This window comes from Dendrobium catenatum, unplaced genomic scaffold, assembly GCF_001605985.2.
Source record: "Dendrobium catenatum unplaced genomic scaffold, ASM160598v2 fragScaff_scaffold_1220, whole genome shotgun sequence".
Lineage (NCBI taxonomy): Eukaryota > Viridiplantae > Streptophyta > Magnoliopsida > Asparagales > Orchidaceae > Dendrobium > Dendrobium catenatum.
In genome coordinates this window covers 11494217-11515024 of record NW_021319682.1, presented here as the reverse complement: position 1 = coordinate 11515024, position 20808 = coordinate 11494217, and the positions used below count along the sequence as shown (strand labels likewise).

At 39.4% G+C, this 20808-nt stretch overlaps 2 protein-coding genes across 3 annotated transcripts; one reads left to right on the top strand and one right to left on the bottom strand.

The window, feature by feature from the left end:
* Positions 1-1586: 1586 nt before the first annotated feature.
* On the top strand, positions 1587-2153 carry LOC110115148 (dof zinc finger protein DOF1.4-like). The gene has a single exon (XM_020848285.2). It carries the CDS (start codon positions 1587-1589, stop codon positions 2151-2153), a length of 567 nt encoding a protein of 188 aa, XP_020703944.1.
* Positions 2154-4757: 2604 nt separating this feature from the next.
* On the bottom strand, positions 4758-20040 carry LOC110115174 (WD repeat-containing protein 44-like). 2 transcript variants are annotated; one of them, XM_020848332.2, is made up of 7 exons: positions 18526-20039; positions 8788-8878; positions 8423-8580; positions 8246-8297; positions 7339-7421; positions 7154-7247; positions 4758-5521 (listed from the first exon to the last, which is right to left on the bottom strand). In XM_020848332.2, the coding sequence occupies exons 1-7, from the start codon at positions 19867-19869 to the stop codon at positions 5001-5003; spliced, it is 2343 nt and encodes a 780-aa protein (XP_020703991.1). In that variant the 5' UTR covers positions 19870-20039; the 3' UTR covers positions 4758-5000. The 2 variants fall into 2 exon arrangements, with proteins under 2 accessions (XP_020703991.1, XP_020703992.1); XM_020848333.2 differs by having other exon boundaries at positions 5207-5525; positions 18526-20040.
* Between the last annotated feature and the right edge of the window lie 768 nt (positions 20041-20808).

Below are 20808 nucleotides of genomic sequence, written 5' to 3'. Positions count from 1 at the left end.
GTGACATTACACATGTTAATTTAATGGACTCTAGCCGACGTCTGGACTCCACACGTAATGATTTGCCCATTGGAATGTTAACATTTTATGTGATCATACCATCTAAGGCAACTAACTCTCTCAAAACTTATATGCTATTGAAGCTACTTCAGCCTTTTCATGTACATGCTCATTTTGTATTCTATCTCTAAGGGGCAATTTGGTAGCACCCAGGATTTGACTTTGAAAATCCTGAGGGGCCTAAATCCTCAAAATTTTTTGGTAACATTCATGATAAATAATATTAAATAACGCGTGACTGTTTGGCTATAGAGCGGATTTAACGAGCGAACTCTTCCTCTCGAGCCAATAGATTTCGTAAATCCGGCAAAAAAAGCATTTCAGAAATCTGGGATTTAGCACGAAAATGCAGAATTTTACGTCTGCAACGGCTTTCATTTACAGTGAGATTTGGTTTTGCATTTTAAGCTGTTTGGCTGGATTTCGCTCAAATCCGACCTAAATCCTACTACCAAACAGCCCCTAAGTGGAAAGGCACTCATCTACCTAAACATTCTTATCTTTGCAACACCTACATTAAGTAAAAAAAAAAAACACTGAACAATTGAATGGTTGGAAGTTGTAACTGCCAGACCAAACTAAATTGGAAATTCTTAAATTAAAGCTAGAAATAGGACCTTTGTCTATGATAATTTATCTTAAAATGAACTAACAACAGGTCTTTTTTTCTTATAGAAATCAACATAAGTCAATTAAAATTATTCAATTTGACTAAAATTTTTAAAAAAATTATTCTTTCGAATTTATCAAATTTTGTCTATATATATTTATGAAGAATGTTTTAAAAAAGTCAAAATTAAACTTTATAAAATATAATATGCTAAATTAAAGGTGCAAATAAGCCGAGTCTAATTTGAGCTATATGAGAATGCACTCGACTAATCAATTAAGTTTGAGCACTAGCTCCCAGTAAGTTCATATATTTTAGATAGCAAAAATGGTTCCAATAAAAAATTTTGTTGTGATAAAATAAAAATAATAATAAACTATTTTAGATAAATAAACAATATTAATTCTTCTATTCTTTAATAATTATATAAATAAAATTTTGAATTTTAATATTTTTATGTTAATATTTTTTAAACAATATAATTATATTGCAAGATAATAATTGTTTGAGTCAAATTAAAGCTAACTCAAATTTACTTTATCAACTTATCAAAGCAAATCTAAGACTTTGTTTATGACGGTTTTTTTATTGTTTCTTAAAGAAGCATTTTAATTAAAAAATTAATTTTTAAATATTAAAAAGTCCCTTTAAAAAGTAACCAAAAAGTCGTCCCAAATGAAGTCTAAACCTAGATGACACCCTCAAATCAAACAAACAAAATAGAAACATTTCAAAATGAAACTAAGATCAAAATCTGATCGAGAAAGGAAAATTTTTCGAGGCATTATATCTTCAAACAATTTTAATCACGATGATTTTTAAAATTATTATTTTTATTTTGAGCTTAAAAAAATTTAAATTTTAAAAAACAAAAACCTCTCAAAATCAGATTTTGACATGTTTTTTTTTTCTAAAGATGGAAGGATTGGAGATTCCGAAGGCATCAAAGACCCAAAAAGCGCCGCCATTGAAGTGCCCTCGCTGCTATTCCGCCAACACCAAGTTCTGCTACTATAACAACTACAGCCTCACTCAACCGCGCCACTTCTGTCGCACATGCCACCGCCACTGGACCGCCGGCGGCGTCCTCCGCAACATTCCCGCCAGCGGCAGCCGCAAAAACAAACGCCAAAAGACAACCACGACCACCAACGCTTCCACCTCCGCCGCCGCCGGGCACTTTCCGTCTATCACTACCCCGGCAGTGACGGAGAACAATGATAGGTTCGAAAATTTACTTACGAGGAATTTCCGACCGTTTGAATTTGAATTCGGGACAGTGAGCTCTGGTTTTAGCTTCCCTGTGAACTCCACTTCGTTGTTTCCTTCCACGGATTATAGTTTTGGAAGATCAAAAGAAGGGTTAGAAATGGATGAATCGAAGTTTTCTACGAGTTTTTCCGTTGAGGAGTCGCTGGTTTTTCCTGCTGGTTTCCTGGATTTTTGGAACGGCGGCGTCGATTTCATGGCCGGCGGTTATTGAATGCCATCCTCAAATGGGTGCAGATATATACAATGGGCATGCCTTATTCAATGCTTTTACCTTTCAATCCCACTGTTTATAACAGTAAATAACCAAACAAATAATTATTTACACTGTGAACATTAATTATTAGGGGAATTTACATACATATCCTTTATATTATGTTATTTACATATCTAATTTTAATATTTCACACTACTAGCCCCATATCAAATATATGTACAAGGAATAAAATATTGAAGTTTACAAGGTGATATAAGGTGATCCTTTATTTATTTGCGGCGGTTTGGTTTACTAAAGTAAACTCATACACACACCACATAAGTAAGATTTGAATTCAAAATCTCTTAATTTGTAGCCAAACCGTCTAAATAACAGATCAAGGTGAGCTGCATATTTTGGTTTAGAGTAAAAAATAAACTTTATTAATATAAATGCAATTACAATTTTGTACAACGCCAACAACATCAAGCCTTTATTCCACCACATAGGGTGGCCTACATGAATCATTTTCCTCCATTATGTTTTGTTATGAGTCAAATCCTCATTTAAGTATAATAAAAAAGATTATTCTAATATTTTCTAATCAAATCTGGACAAATCCCTACCTTTCACAAATCACAACATAGGTCAAATCTAATAAATATACTCTCCTAACTGGGTCATCAGAAGATCAACATTTTATGTGTCCAAACCATATAAAACTACTCTCTCTAATCATATTTCATTTCACGTTCCGCCTTTTAAGAGTGAGCCACTCATTCACTCGAGCATTCTCATCTTTGCAACACCTAACTTAATTTTATTTTTCTCTTTTAATTGCTAACATTTTTCGCTATAAATTATTGCATATAAAGATAAAAAAGTTAAAAGTTAAAACTACTAAGGTTCGTTTGTGATAGTTTTTTCATTGCTTTCTAAAACAATTTTTAGTACAAAAAAATTCTAATTCAAGATTTTTTTTGTGTGGAGCAGATTAGGGGATTCGAGTCCGGATGAGAGCGGGAAGAAAGTCTTCCATCTAACGTCAGGCCACATGCCCGATCTCAAAACACTATTTTATAAAGCATTAAGAAAGCTGTCACAGAAGAACCTAAATAAAGTTTAAAAGAAAATAGAAGAGTTTTGGTAAACGTAGAGAGTTAAATTTATATCTTGTTTTCAGCCAGCCTAATTTGCCTATTCTTCGAGTAAAATCATATAAAAAAAACTGGTTTAATGTTCTGTGAACTTTTTTGTTTGTTTGTTTTTGTATTATTATTTTTATGGAGTTTAGAACTCCTTAGATATGTAAGAAAATAAAAATATTATCGAGGCATTTCGGTTCCATATTTAATAAAGCAAATCAACCTTGAATAAAAAAATTTCCAACCTATTTGCCAAATAAGAAAAAACAAACAATATCTTAGTCAGCAAATATATAAATATTTATACTTGTATGGATAAACTTAAATTTAAATAAATTGATACGTTACAAAAAAAAAAAAAATTATCTTGATCGAACAAGAATCTTGTGACATCATTGAATTGGAAACTTTCAAAATTAAATATGGGACCATCCGAAATTCAATCTCAACAAACTTATAGTCCAACTGAACGTCTCGGCAAGATGAACCCAATGAACCAAAATTGATCCAATTCGAGCTCAAATGAGCTCACGTCAAGGTTTTAAACATTTTTGAAAGTTTCAGGGCATTAGTTGGAGGATCAAATGATCTATAAATTAGACATGCTTATGGCTAAATTGAGGAGCTCGACAAGAAGAATTCTACAAGCCTAAGATCACTAAATTTTGACATCATTAAGGCACTTAACTAAAAATAAAAAATAATAAATAAAAAAATTAAGGCACTTAACTGTTGAATAAACACTTTATGATCAAATGCGTCAACATAAGTCATACAACAGAGTGTTTTGGATTACTGTTCAAATTACCAAAATGCTCATAAAAAACCTATAAATAAGACCCCATTCTTCGCATGAGATGGGGAGGAATAGAGAAAAATAGAGAAAACTTTCTTGCATTTTCCAGCTATTATCGTTGACAATCACCACCGACTATTGCCACCGACAATCACCATCGTTATCGATGATCAGTATAAAAATTCTTTACCATTTCCTGAATACTTACAAGATTTAACCATTTTGTTGGGTATAACTATCTGCATATGGGCGCCTGTCTTCCATAATCTCTATTGGAGAATTTAAGCTATGCATCTATAGGTATAGATGGTCTCCCTGTGAACGCTTAATTTTTTTAATTCTCCATGAAAAGTCAACCGTTTATTTAATCCCTCTCTTTTGCAGCAGTGAAGAAACAGAGGATTCCTGCATTTCTTATTACATAGAAAAATTTTCAAGTGGGTCATGCTCCATAATTTTTTCTCTTTTGGAGTTTTTTCCTATAAAATTTATTTATTCTTACTATTTTTATATGTTCATGCTAAATTTTAATACAACTCCGAGACATAAAACACTCACTCAATCTATTCAAATTTTCCAACACTCAACATAAATAAATAAATAAAATTAAAAAAAAAACTTACCATATATTTTCCCATCAAACTAGTTTAATGTACAAAAAATATGAAATACAGCTCTAAATTTTATGATGCCTGAAAGACACCCAATAAAAAACACAAATTTTTATTTGAAGTCTTCTACGTAATTTCTTGTTTAAATTTTGCTTCAGCCCACTCACTATTTAGAGCTAATGAAAATTCTAACCAGCTTTATCGTACACTAATAAAAAAAATCATAATAATTAATAAACATCTGAATATTACAAATTCCTCACCATATATGCATCTGAATCATCTTCTCTATGCACAGAATCGATTAGCTTGCTTATGATTTTACAGGAAAGCCAAAATTCTGAAACGTTCTGATTTGGCCTCCCCTCCCAGCAGTCACAATAACCATTCCCCAAGCCGAGTTTCTCAGTAGATGAATTCCTCCATTTTTCGGATCTGTTCCACTGCGAGGACTGCTCGAGGTGGAGGAAACCGTCAGCTCTTCTTCCGGCCATGTAGCCGAAGCTCTATCGCCGAAGAGATTGGCGGCGCTCGAGTTAGGGATAGCTTGACCGGGAGAATCAATGGCGCCGTAGCTATTCTGGTTTCCGCCGGGAGGAGTTGATCCTGGGGTCAAATTGCAGGTGTTTGGCCAAGGAATGGCCGCCGTTACGTCGCGGCACTGGAAATGTTCATAGGATTGTGTGATGTTCTTGCTGCCATTGCATTTTGGACGTGGTTGGGGATCGAAACAGTGACTCCAGACGTAAACATGAGAGTCCTCGCTCGCGCAGACGGCGTAGTTTCCGTTTGCCGTTAGGGAAGCTGAGATTTGGCTGCTTGTATTGCGAAATCCTGCCTTACAAGGTTGAGGAATTGAAATCAGGGAACCAGGAGAAGAGAGGAGAGTAGATTAAGGCTACGTTTTGGGACGGCTTTTTTACTGCTTCTTAAAGCAGCAAGAAAGTCATCATAAACAAAAAAACCTAAGACTTCATTTGGGGGCTTTCTTACTGCTGCTTAAAGCAACTTTTCAGTGTACTAAAATATTGTTTTAAGAAGCAGTAAGAATGTCGTCTCAAATAAAGCCTAAATTCAACTTTATCTATTGACTCTGCTACAACGATAAAACATTGATATACACAAATAAAAAAAAATCATAATAATTAAGGCTTCGTTTTGGGACAATTTTTTTATATTTTTAAAAGCAATTTTTGAGCACAAAAATTTCTAATTAAAAAAATTTTATACTAAAAAGCTATTTAAGAAAGCAATGAGAAAATTGTCCAATTCATTTGAAATAATTTTCTTATTATTTTTTAAAGCGATTTTTTAATATAAAATTTCTTTGAAAGTGGTGAAAAAATAAGTCAAAAGTTATCCCAAACAAACTGGAACCATTTTGGTTAAAGCAACCACAAGACAATTGTGAAATAATTTTTTTTTAAATTGTTATAGATATTATGAACTTACTTTTATTCATTTAAAAAAATTGCAGTTATCACACTATTGCAGATCTAGAAGTTAAATAACTATTTCTCATAACAAATCATTTTTGTAAAATAACAATAATGTTGTAATCAAACAAAAGTGCGGTAGCAATAAAATGTGAAAACGCTGCCCCAAATGAAGTCTTTATACTTTAGTTTATAACATCCTCTCATATGTTTGAAATCTTAAATGGATGCAGAAGAGATTCAAATTAAAGCTTCGTTTGAGACAGCTTTATTATTGATTATTAAAGCAACTTTTTAATATAAAAATAATAATTTTTACACTAAAAAGCTGCTTTAATAAAAAGCAGAAAACCGTCTTGAATGAAGTCTAAGGCTTCATTTGGGACAGCTTCCTTACTGCTTCTTAAAATAACTTTCTAGCACAAAATTTTTAATTTTTGTATTAAAAAACTGCTTTAAGAAGCGGTAAAAAATCTGTCCCAAATGAAGCATAAGTCTCACCTTAATACTAGTCAGGGTTGGTATGACAAAGAAGACAAGAATAAAAGAGTGGATCAGATTTAAAAAACAGGAAATGAGTTCCATACCAGTAAAAGATTGAATTCATCTTGTGCAGTTGTAGTAAACAGGAAAGAAAATTTGCAGATCAAATCTAAAAATAGAATTCCATCACGAAAATGAGATTTGTAAATATGGATAATGCCATAATGGTCACTTTTCTTTATGCTAGGATGCTAAATAGCAAGAAAACTCTATTTCATGCTTTAGACTTTTGCATTACTTTACAACTCTTAAAAAGTGAAATTATTAGAACCACTAAGGCTTCGTTTGGGACGGTTTTCTTTCTGCTTCTTAAAGCAGCTTTCTCGTATAAATATTTTAATTTTTGTAATACAAAGGTACTTTAAGAAGCATTAAAAAAGCCGTCACAAACAAAGCCTAAATGTACTACAGAATCAAATGCATGCAGCAATTGGAATATTCAAAATCACAAATATAAGTAGCAATTCATATCAGATAGTTTCTTCACCTTTCAATTTGTGGACTAGCTGGACACCGTTAACAACGCGTATTCGTGAATCAGCAGATGTAACAAAAACTTCAGTGTTACTCCCGGGAGCAAACTGTAGAATTAAAAAGGTTAATATATGCAACAAATTCTTGATTGATAATACTGCATTAAACATAAAATAATGGATTGATTTTAAAAGTTACCTGAAAACCAGTAATTTTCTTGTGGCTCGACTTCTTTTTCTTGTTTTGCAGGTCAATTTGAGTTTTTTGATGCAACTTGTTATCTGCTAAAACAAAAAAGAGAATATGTAAGATTAGAGCTTTCAATATATATATAATTTTTGAAGAAAAAAAAATCAGAAAAAGGATCAAGATATATGCATTTTAGTAACGCAAAGTGATTATAAAGTATGCATTTGAAATATCGATTAGATACAAATCAAATGCATTGAAATAGTATGAGTGCAAGTGGTGAGGGTGGGTGATGCAAGAAATGGCAAGGGTACCACAAGCGGACGTAGACGGCGATTGCATGTGGCAAGGACTAGAGATGCAAGCTGGCTTCGGCAGCGAGGGCAGGCAACGAGTAGGCAACATGAATGAGTGTTGTGCAAGATTTGAAATGCAATAGAAATAGGAGAAATTATTTAGTGCGGAGGCCGGACGCAGAACGACATCTAGAGACCAACCAGAATGCGTCACGTCAGCAGTACCGAGCACAGGGGTGATGTGGCGCATTTTGGTTGGTCTCTGGACAGTGTTAAGCGTCCACACAGAATAATTAATCTAGAAATAGAGATTTTAGAGTATTTTAAATCACTCAAAATTTTACCTTGCATTTATTTTGCTCCAAACCAAACACCAAAAACTTGAAATGGAACAAAACAGTACTAATATTATTGACCAAACTACTAAATCTCCAGCTCTTATAAGCATGGACAAATAGCTTTCTTACCCAAAGTTTGGAACTTGTACAACCATATTAGCCTAAATTTGGGAATACTCAATCCAAAAAAAATATAATTAGAAAAAGAGCAACTGAGCTAGAGTGAGCTATATTTCATTCACCAAAACAGCAGTGCAGAAAGCTTGGCAATGTTATCCAAACCTGTTGTGTCATACAAGTAGCAGCTCCCCTTGTGCGATCCTACCAAAGCACCCTTGAAAAGACAATATAAAGATATCATTGAACCCACTAGTGCAGAGATAAATGAATGAGTAGTTCCCAATTCATTGTATATTCTATTCAAAAGACCGGAACACATTTTGGCGTCAAAGTTGAAACCTTTCCATCAGGCGTATAACATGCAGCAGTCACCATTTCATGAAGATCATTCCAATCAACAACTCGGCGATCGGCTACGCTCCATATCCGGATTTTCTTATCTAGAGATCCGCTAATGAAGTACCTGTCATCAACAGGATTGAACTGGATGCAAGTAACTGCAGCGAAAACATTTAAAATGTATTAAATTGGCGTTAGCTAAAGCAAAATATCAAAACTAAGGTTTTGCTTGGGATGGTTTTCCTCCTACTTCTTAAAGCAACTTTTTGATACAAAAGTTTAAAAAATTTTAACTAAAAAATTAATTTAAGAAGCAGCAAAAAAGCCTTCCCAAACAAAACCTAAGCTATGCGGGTAATGCTTACCATAGTCGCTGTGTGAAAAGATTTTCAGGCAGGTAATGCTAGACATATGCCACAACCTAACGGTCTTGTCCATTGAAGATGAAAGTAGATACTGCCATTCAAACAATTAGCGTTAATTGTAACCTAGAAAAGGTTAATATTCAATATGAGATATGTACTCTAATTTTTTTCCATAAGCACAAAATATAACAGATTAAACGAGAAGCAAACAATAATCGGCATAATAAAAATCTTCAGCTATCGAGATCAGGGTTAATTTGATGAGATAGAAATTCAGTCAGACAGAAGGGAGCAAGTCAGCATTTTATGAACATAGACTAGCTCGTCGTTGCTATTCCCACTAAAACATGCTATCAGATGCTCTTTAACCATAATGGCTGCTTTTATGCGGAAAACAAATCTCAACAAAGAAAACAGAAGAGTTTCATTATTCAAATTTTTGGTACATAATAGATTAAGATAGACCTAAATTTGTTAATGAACCCAGTAGATTGATCTGTTGTAATAGTCATGATAATCATAATAAGAATAGATGATTTAAAATAAATAAGAATAATCCTATGTTCTACAATAAGAACAGGTTCAAAATGCTGTTATAAATTTTGGTATTACAGATTAGTGATCAGAGATCACGTGGGTTCCAGTAGAAAGTGATTAGAAAGACGTGAATGATGGGCAATTGGGGGTATTGGAAAGAAAAATTGGTAATCTTGGATTTCTTATTTTATTCCAGAAGAATCTGAGCACGGGTGGAAGAGGAATGCTCTCTTCTTGAATTCCTTGGTCCTGCTCTACTCTCTCTAGTTCTCCTCAGCTCAGAACTTTCTCAAGTTTTCTCTCTCAAATCCATTTCTTATCCCCCAGATGTTCCCCTTTATGGTGTTCCACTTTATCGTCAGGGAGTCAGTTGCGAGAAGAGGAAATCAAAAGTCTCACATAAAATAAATAATCAGCTATCAAGAAACAAAGATTGTTATGGAGAAGGCGGCGTTACATTTGTAGGCATTGAAAGGGTAGCACACAAACGATTTACAAACAAACTCTCAATTGAAGATATAACTTGGCTTAGTAGAGCTTTACTAAAAAATCTTGATCCTTTTGACCTACATCAACCTTCTCAGCTAAGCAGAATCCATTCAACAGCTTTGATCCTTTTGGCCCACGCTAACCTTCTCCACTACATAATCATGAATCCTCTGAACCTCTATCATGTTACAAGATCTCTTGAATAATTGATCATATCCTCTCTCTTTTCATATGAGATTTATCAGAGCTCAAAACACAAGAAAGCTCCGGTATTACAAATCAACCTATGAGAGCCGGCAACGTGTAAAGAGCTGTTACAAAATATATTATATATATGTCATTATGTACTAAGGACAAAACAAGATAATAAAACAAATCTTCATTTTCATTGTTCATTCTTCTTCTTCCTCTCCGGCGACGGATCTTCCTTTTCCACATGGTATCAGAGCACGGTCGATCGCACGGACCGTCCATGGCGACTGAAGCGTCTCCCACAGCTTCATCCCATCTCGCTACCACAATCGAAGAACCCAATGATAAGAACTTTCTCTACCCAAATTCATTCTCTCTAACCTGAAATCACTGGTTCCTCATCATCTCACTCCGGATAACTATCCGGTATGGCGGAATCAAATCTTAAAATTGTTCAAAGCCAATGGCTTCTCACAGTTTCTTGATCCGCCCACCACCTCAAAATCTCTTTCAGTTGATCAAGATTCATCTGATCTTGATCTCCACTCCTCTAAATGGCTTATCACAAATCAAAATCTAGCTGCAGCCATCTGTTCAACGATCTCTGCCCCTGTTATTCCGTTTGTAATGCACCTTGAATCTACCTATGAAATTTGGGCAGCATTACAAACTCGGTTCCAATCTTCAAATCGCTCCAAGGTAATACAACTTAAGAGCGAGTTACACAACATATCTATGATAAATCTGTCGATGCAGGAGTACTTGACGGACATCAAGAAAATCATTGATCAGATCACTTCCGCTGGCTCTAACCTGGACACCGAAGATATTATTATCTACATCTTGAACGGACTGCCTCCAGCTTACCAGTCGTTCAAAACGTCCGTCCGGCATCTGCAATCACCTCTGACTCTCGACAATTTCTATGCAATGCTCATCACGGAAGAACTTCATTTACGGGCAGACACTCAACGTCTCTCAGTTCAACCAGACAACAACACCGCTCTCTACACCAATCGCGGCAGAGGACGCCGTGGACGCGGTCGATCGCAACAACCCGCCAATCAACAATCAATAACCACGTCCAAATCCTCTGTGACGTGCCAAATTTGCACCAAGCGTGGCCACTCGGCGGAGGTATGTTGGCATAGACACAATGCCAACTACATCACACCCACCCCACAAACCAATACCGGTCAGGCGCTTCTCGCCTCCTCCTCCGATACGACATCCACCGACTGATATCTGGACTCGGGCGCTTCATCACACATGACCTACGGCTCAGACAACATCAGTCATGCCTCACCCTATCAAGGTTCGGATCAAATTACTGTCGGCGACGGCAGAACTATCCCAATCGCACACTCTGGTACCGGGCTCCTTCCAACCCCAGACCGTATGTTATCTCTATCAAATCTTTTACATATACCTGCTATTTCCTATAATTTAATCTCCATATCCAAACTCGTAAAGGACAACAATCTGTCCATTACGTTTGATCCAAATGGTAGAAAATCATTGATCAGATCACTTCCGCTGGCTCTAACCTGGACACCGAAGATATTATTATCTACATCTTGAACGGACTGCCTCCAGCTTACCAGTCGTTCAAAACGTCCGTCCGGCATCTGCAATCACCTCTGACTCTCGACAATTTCTATGCAATGCTCATCACGGAAGAACTTCATTTACGGGCAGACACTCAACGTCTCTCAGTTCAACCAGACAACAACACCGCTCTCTACACCAATCGCGGCAGAGGACGCCGTGGACGCGGTCGATCGCAACAACCCGCCAATCAACAATCAATAACCACGTCCAAATCCTCTGTGACGTGCCAAATTTGCACCAAGCGTGGCCACTCGGCGGAGGTATGTTGGCATAGACACAATGCCAACTACATCACACCCACCCCACAAACCAATACCGGTCAGGCGCTTCTCGCCTCCTCCTCCGATACGACATCCACCGACTGATATCTGGACTCGGGCGCTTCATCACACATGACCTACGACTCAGACAACATCAGTCATGCCTCACCCTATCAAGGTTCGGATCAAATTACTGTCGGCGACGGCAGAACTATCCCAATCGCACACTCTGGTACCGGGCTCCTTCCAACCCCAGACCGTATGTTATCTCTATCAAATCTTTTACATATACCTGCTATTTCCTATAATTTAATCTCCATATCCAAACTCGTAAAGGACAACAATCTGTCCATTACGTTTGATCCGAATGGTTTCACTTGTAAGGATCTGCAGACACACAAAATCCTTCTTCAAGGACCGTGTAAGGCGGGCCTCTATCCGATCTCCATCAAGAATCAAGAATCAGCTCAACAAACGTTCTCGGCCATACGCACATCAACTCCAAACTAGCACGAAAGATTGGGTCACCCTCACCGCAGCATTCTCACCAAAATTTCGCATGATAACCAGCAGCTTCACATTAGATCTCAACCCTTAAATTGTAGTTCTTGTAATTCTTGTAAAAGTCACAAGCTCGTTTTTTTGATTTCTGTTAAAAAGACTAATACTCTTCTTGCTTTACTTCACTCAGATGTTTGGGGTCCTTCCCCGGCTCCTTCAAATCAGGGGCTTCGATATTACCTTCTCATAGTCGACGATTTTTCTCGTTTCAGCTGGATTTTTCCGTGTACAATGAAATCTAAAGTTTCTAAAATTTTCATTAACTTTGTGATTTTTATTGAAAGACAAACTAACAGGAACATACAAATCATTCGTACCGATGGAGGCCGAGAGTTCGTTAATCACGAGTTTGACGGTTTTCTTAAACAAAGAGGCATTCAGCATTAGCTCTCATGTCCCTATACCTCCGAACAAAACGGTCTTGCAGAACGCAAGCACCGTCATATTATTGAAACCGCTAGGACAATGCTTCACACGGCCTCCATGCCTATCACTTTTTGGCCGGATGCAGTGGTTACCGCCGTCTACCTAATTAACCGTATGCCCACACCTACCACCGGTCACACTGCTCCTATACAACTTATGTTTCAAATCAAACCTGATTACGTGCAACTTCGCACCTTTCGCTGCGAATGCTTCCCGCTATTGCCCAGCCACTCCTACAATAAACTGCAGCCCAAGTCAGAAGCTTGCACATTTCTTGGTTACGCCGATAACCATAAAGGATACCGGTGCTGGAACAACCGCACCAATTCTATCCTTATTTCTAGAAAAGTGAAGTTCGTTGAAACATCCTTTCCATTCAAGACCCAGCACCCGCTCACGCCACATAAATCCTCGGCATTGCCTATTCCTCTGCTTCTACCACTACCAGCCACAGCCAAACCAAATAACACCATCGCATCCAACATCAAGAAATCCTCCACATCAACTAAAAATATCCATCCGACCACGGTGCTACCAGACCAGCCACCAATGTCTGTTTCCACGTCTGCATCTCCACCAAATACCCTGGCAAGGCATCCCATGACCACCAGGTCTCAAACCGGACATCTAAGACCAGTCTACCGACTTAATCTCCTCCATCAGGAGTCTACTTCCTCTGACCCATCAAGCTACAATGAGGCCAACAAATCGTTTGAATGGCGGCAAGCCATGGCGGCTGAGTTCTTCGCGTTACAGAAACAAGGTACATGGACATTGGTTCCACCTCCACCAAACTCTCCTATTCTCGGCTGCAAATGGACATTCCGACGCAAATTTCATTCGGACGGCTCGGTAGCCCGATTCAAAGCACGCTTGGTTTCACTCGGTAACCAAGAAGAACTTGGCTACGACTACGTCGAGACATTCAGTCCGGTAGCCAAATTACCAACCATACGCGTCCTCTTCACCGTAGCACTCCATCATGGATGGAAAATCCATCAACTAGATATCGAGAACGCGTTTCTCCACGGCTCACTCGACGATACCGTCTATATGCGGCAACCCAAGGGGTTCGAAGATTCACTTCACCCTCATCACGTTTGTCTTCTAAGGAAAGCAATCTACGGTCTCCGCCAAGCTCCGAGGGAGTGGTATACCACATTCACCAACTACCTTACCAAGCTCGGATTTCATCACAGCAAATCCGATCCATCATTGCTCACACTTCATAATGGAAGCATCGTCATCTTCTTACTGGTCTACGTCGACGACATCTTAGTCACTGGCAATGACGAAGCATTTCTCTCAGAAATCCTCCGCAAGCTTCATTCAACCTTCTCTCTCAAAAATCTCGGCAATGCCAACCACTTTCTCGGAATAAAAATTCAACACGATACAGATACGTATTTCTTATCTCAACAATTATATGCTAATTCCATTGTTCAACAATCTACTCTTCTCAGGTGTAAACCTGTTGCTAATCCCTCAGCCACCAAATTACCAACGGACATACAGCTTGACTCCACCTGGTCCGATCCATCATTATACAGGCAACTAACAGGAGCTCTCCAATATCTCACTATCACTCGTCCGGACATCGCATATGCCGTCAACAGCCTGTCTCAGCATATGCACGATACGCAGATTCCTCACTTCTTCATGCTCAAACGACTCATTCGCTACGTCAAAGGCACAGCTCACTTCGGACTGCCCATCACCAAATCAGATTTGCATCTGCGCTCCTACTCCGACGCCGACTGGGCCAGCGATCCAGTCACTCGCAAATCCACAACAGGGTATTGCTCATTTCTCGGCAATACTCTGATTTCATGGGCCGTTAAGAAGCAGTCTACTGTATCTCGCTCTTCCACCGAGTCCGAATACAGGGCACTCGCAGCCGCCAATGGCCGACATCATCTGGCTCAAGGGACTGCTCACTGATTTTCAGATTCCGCATGACCAGCCAGTCGATCTCTACTGCGACAATACTTCCGCCATCGCTCTCCGCCAACAACCCAATTTTCCACGCGAGGACAAAGCATATAGAGATCGATCATCGGTTCCTTCGCGAGAACATTATCAACAACCATATCCGTCTTCTTCCGATCAAAACGGTGGATCAACTCGCAGATCTACTCACCAAGCCACTTTCCACCGCACGTTACAAGCTCTTACGAAGCAAACTAACGATCTCTCCAGACCCGTTTGTTTGCGGGGGGCTATCAGAGCTCAAAACACAAGAAAGCTCCGGTATTACAAATCAACCTATGAGAGCCGGCACGTGTAAAGAGTTGTTACAAAATATATTATATATATGTCATTATGTACTAAGGACAAAACAAGATAATAAAACAAATCTTCATTTTCATTGTTCATTCTTCTTCTTCCTCTCCGGCGACGGATCTTGCTTTTCCACAAGATTCACTCCAATGAATCTAGTCAGGAATGAGCAAAGAAAGATTACCATCTCTCTCGATTGGGCACTTAGCATCGTAAGATCATATCCCTTTGATGCAGCTCGCAACAGCAAAGTTGCCCAGGCAGACAGCAGCCCAGCTGTCCGAGTGGAGCCTAGGGCCTCCTTTATCACCTATAGGAGAAGAGGCTTTGGGAGAAAACGCCTTGGGAAAGGGGGAACTCTTTGGGAAAAACATAAGTGGCATTTATTAGAGGATTTATGGTGGTTAAAGGGGAGAATATGGAGGGTTATGTTTTATTATATTTTAAATTTCTATAGGAGTTTTTGTGAGGTGTTTGTGGTTTCTAGCAGATGCTAGGAATTGTGAGAGAGCCGATTCTCCTCTCGAACAATGAATCAACTTATACCTTATCTTACTTTGCTTGGAAATTAGTAAAAACAATTCTCTTGGTGTTATTTCTGGATCTATTTGGAATAAGTTGCTGTTTTTTTTATATTGTCGTGTGTTGTTTTGATCTTCAAGTCCTATCAAATTGGTATCAGAGCAAGACTCGGGACCTATGACACCGAAGAAAGTGAGTGCTTTGGAAGGGAAACTAGAAGGAGAAGTTGGTCAATTTAAATCTAAAGTTGAGGAAATGTTCATTCATGAAAGGAAGATTTTCTAACCTAGAGGACATGATGAAAGAAATATTGGAGCTTCGCATCCAACCGGCAAAATCAGAGGCAAGGCACCGGCGGGTAGCCAAGGAAGTGGGGTAAACCCTAATATCGACACAATGAGGGATGATCGACAGGTAGTAATCTTGAGCGACAGGGGAAATATGCCACCTCTTGAATCGATAACCAGGAGGGAAATGGGTGAAAGGATATAACATGAGGAGAAATTTGGAGAAATAAATACAGTGGACTGATTTTGAGGAAGATATTATCTATGAAATGAAGAGGGTCGAGAGAGAACAATGAAGAGATCATAACAATCGCTACATGAGAGGAGTCGTAGGTGGAAGAGAAAGTTGGGGCGGAGGGAATCCAAGAGTGAGAAAGCTGAAGATGCTTGTTTTTTAGGGGGAAGATGCTCAAGGGTGGATCTATGAGGTGGAATACGGATGGCTAATTTTGAGGAAGATGATATCTATGAACAAAAGAGGGTTGAGAGAGAACAATGAAGAGATCATAACAATCACTAAATCGGAGGAGCCAGAGCTAAAAGAGGAAGTTGGGGCAAAGGGGATCCAAGAGTGAGAAAGCTAAAGATGCCGGTTTTTTAGGGGGAAGATGCTCATGGGTGGTGGTGGATCAATGAGGTGGAAAAATACTTTGTAGTGAATAGGTTGACAGAGAAGGAGAGATTCAAGGCAGCAGATTATGTTGGAAGGGAAGGCCTTGTCTTGGTATTAGTGGAGAAACATAAGAGAACCAATTCGATTGTGGAGGGAGTTCAAAGATAGTTTATTAGAACATTTCCAAACCAGTCAGGGAAGAGACTTCTATGAGCAGTTCTTTACTTTGGTTCAGGAAGGGACAATGATGGATTATCGAGAGAGATTTGAGTACCTTTCTAGCCAATTGGGGAGACTTTCTGAGACAGTGTTGGAGGGCAATTTCATAAAGGAGCTCTGATCGAAGCCCTAGGAGGTGTCTCTTGATGAAAGGAGCTCTCTTAATCGAACTCTTTCCGCCTGATCCCTTTCCCTTTAGATACAACCAAAAGAATCCCGATCAATACTTGATTAGGGTTAGCAATTGGAACCATCGGTGAGGTTTTGGATCGCATCTCCACGAGTTTTCTCATCATCTCCTCCAGAATTTTCTTTCCCTAGGTTCAACCGAGGAATCGTCGGCGAAGCCTTCGACTGCATCTTGATCATCTTTTTCAGAATATCCTCAAATTTCTCAAAGCGGTTCTCAATGGATGAGAGCCTTCCTTCCACATCCAAATATTTTTTTTCTCCATGTTGGCCTAGAATTGTTCTCTCTCCTTTCAATACATCCATCTTTTTTGATATCATTCACGGATCTAGGTTCCAAACCGTGAAAAACAACAAAACATCAGTGAATCGGTTGTTAAACAGTGAAAATCAGCAAGACAGGAAGAAATATATAGCATAAATCAGCGATGAGGACTAAAATTTCAGCCCGGGACACCGCTCTGATACCAATTTGATACAAAGTAGATGCAAAACTTGAAGAAGACCTTGGTTGAATATTCAATTCTAGCAAAACAGAGATTGGTAACGAGTAAACGATGAAGAAGAACACTCAAAAACACTTTTTATTGGATTATACATAAAGGAAAAGACAAGATACAAGAGATCTACCATTAGATAAGCATATCATCTCTCCCAATCAACTTAGACGCCGCTAGAAAGCCCTCAAACAAAAGAGCTACAACAAAACACAAAACTCAACAATAGCACACCCTAAACCACAGACAAACTTCCTCTTAAATAACCCTAGAACATCATAATACAAATAGAACATTCCTAATCAACATAAACATATTTTAGGAAACCATCCTAAATAATTAGGATCTTCCTAAATAACATAAGCATGATTAAGAAAGCCTTCATAATTAAAACATCCCTGATTAAATCCTTTCTAACACACAATAACCATATTTAGAACATTCATAATTACCTCTCAATCAAATCATCTCTATTTCCCTAAACAAACATTCATAATTTCCTCTCAACCAAATCGGCCATCCTTCCCTAATTAAGTATTCTTAATTCCTTCCCAATCTTGGTCTTCTATGATAAGTAATTAGTCCTCTTTGATCTTCTTGCCTGCCACCCAGCTAGTGGGGCCCATCAGCTTAGCCGGTCTATTAGAGTCTTTATATTTCTATGCAGTTGCTATCAATACTGAACTTGGTGTTTATACATATAACCAAGTAACCAACCACCAATTGATGCAATGAATTTTCAGTGAAACAAGAGGTCTCAATCAATAGTAAAGCAAGAATAGCAAACTACATTTAGAACTCAAATCAATAAAAGAAAAAAAAAAAATTTCTACCCAAGTGTAAAGAGTAGCCCTCGAAAGTTTAACTATCATATTCGTTAAATTTTCCACACAATACTTGACTATATATATTTAAATTTTGGCCAAGGAAAATTTTAAAAACAGCAATACGTTAACCTGCATTATCATCTATAAGAGCAAGAGTGCTATAATATAACCATCCTTTAACAAGTTTTAGAAAAAGAATTCAGCGTAAGAGCAGATGAATAGAAAAACCTGAGATTTAGACCAACATAGATCCAGAACGTCATCAAGATGACCCTTAAAAGAGCGGAGAGGTTTCTCCTCAAGAGCAAAAAAGAGTTCTGGTACAATAATGTTATCCAAACTAAAAGACTTCCTGCCACTAGATATCTTAGGTCTCTTTTTCTCCCAATGGTTGGCTTCCATGCAAGCTAAAGCAAATGCAACTTCAGGAGTCCCATTACTGAATGCCGTTATATATCCATTACCGTTCCCATTCTCCCCTGTTGCTCCTTCCATTTCCAGACATCCTTTGCGCTTACGCTCTAATGCCTGCCAAACATGGATTACACAGTCCTCTCCTGCACTGGCAAGATAACGCCCATCCAAACTGAACCTAATGCTCCATATCGATCCAGTATGCGCTTGAATATCCTGAGTCAAGTAAAGCCCACTAAGCTCCTTGTACGACTTCCCACACCGCCGAGCTCTGATTCGCTCAGCGCCATGGAAAAGATGATCGGATCCATCCTGGCTATCGTCAGTGGCTGAACTCGATCTCCTCCCTCTCTCCGACGAAGAGTCCCTCTCATCGCTGCTCCGCTTATCAAATTGGTGCACGGCAATCCCGGCCATATTCGTGATGCTCTTAAGCCAGCTCCTCCTCTTCTTCAACCTAATCTCCATGCCATCTCCAGAGATCTGGCCACCAGCACTAGCGCCGCAATAATGTACACTCTGCCGGCGCATGAGCTCCTGAACAATCGGTGATCTCCCCATGCACATCTCGAACTCCTCCATGGTCAGCTGCTGACCCGTACCTATCTCCCTTAGATTTTTCCACATTCCATCATCCCTAAACTCCTTCACCACAAACTCCCTCCCCGTGTCCAGATTCCTAATGGTGCACCGCGGGTCATCACCAACATCTAGCACAACGGGAGATCGCGGCGGCACGAGAAGCTGCCGATTCCCAGCGGAGGAATCGACGTCGCCATCGGATCTAGATCGAGAAAATAGGATAGAAGAAGAAAACTGGTCCATTCGCCGATAGACTTCTTTGTATGAAACCGACAAGGGAATTTCAGCGGAATTCACGATCGCAATTGGGGGTTTCCCGCGTGAGAGTGCCTTATCGCCTGTAAGCCCCATCATTTGAAGAAGCCGCCTTCGCCGCTCCTCAACGGGCCCCGGCTCCGCGATCCATACCTCATAGGCAGCCGCCACCGCCGCCGGCGATGGGGGCGGGAAGCGGTGGCGATGACGGTGATCGGCTTCGTCGTCAGATGCAGAGGTAGAAGAACAAGAGGAGGAAAGGATTCGATCAAGCGACTCGTAGAACTCGACCTCGTCCACGACAGAGCTCCTCATCTTCATGGCGGCATCAGAATCCCGGTGACTGTTCAATGTAGCTGTATCGGCGGGGCCATCATGGTGATCCGATAAGTAGCGAGGATCGGGAGCGCGTAGGGGACAGAGGAAAGTGGCGAGGGATATCGAAGTGGGAATGAAGTCGATGCTGGAGCTGCAAAATAGTACTCCTTCACTTCACGTCATTTTGGTTACAATTGTCTAACTCGCCTCCAAGGGCGATTAGATTACAAGTAATAATTGTACAACAGAAGTCCAGGTGTCAGGTGATGGAACGGCAGAACTTCGGGATTCAGATAATGGTATGGCAGAACTCCAAGCCTTAGGTGGTGGTCCGACGACGGCGAGGGCCTCAGGGGGTGGTCCGGCGAAGGCGAGGGCCTTAGGTGGTCCGGCAAAGTTTCGGCGGTGGTCCGGCGAAATTCAGGAGGTGGTCCGGCAAAACTCCAACAGGGGTCCAGCGAAACTCCGGCGGTGGTCGAGGAGGAGCCTCTTTCTTCTCTTCTCTTCTTCTCTCCTTCTCTTCTTACTTGGTTCCCCTTTCAAGAGAAATGAGGGGTCTATTTATAGATTTTATGGAGTGACATGACTTGTAAATATGTGAGAGATCAAGGGTAAATGTAGAGTGGTTGGATGGATGGCCGATATTGAATCCCTTGATCATGGACCGTTCGTCAGACATTTGGAGGCCTTAATGATTTCGGAATTCAGTGATCTTGGGCTCGTTGGATTCGTCTCATCGAGTCGCTCGATTTGACTATAAGCTTGTCATATTTGGAAACCGTTTGGTAACTCAAATAGTGGTACGAATCTTCCAACAACACTTCGAGTCCTTATTTTGGACTCATTTGGGCTCGGATTGAGTCAAATTTGGTGTCATTGGGTTCGTATTTTTGAGACGCTCAGTTTGGCTGTAAGTTAGCTGAAATCGAAGTTTAGGTGATC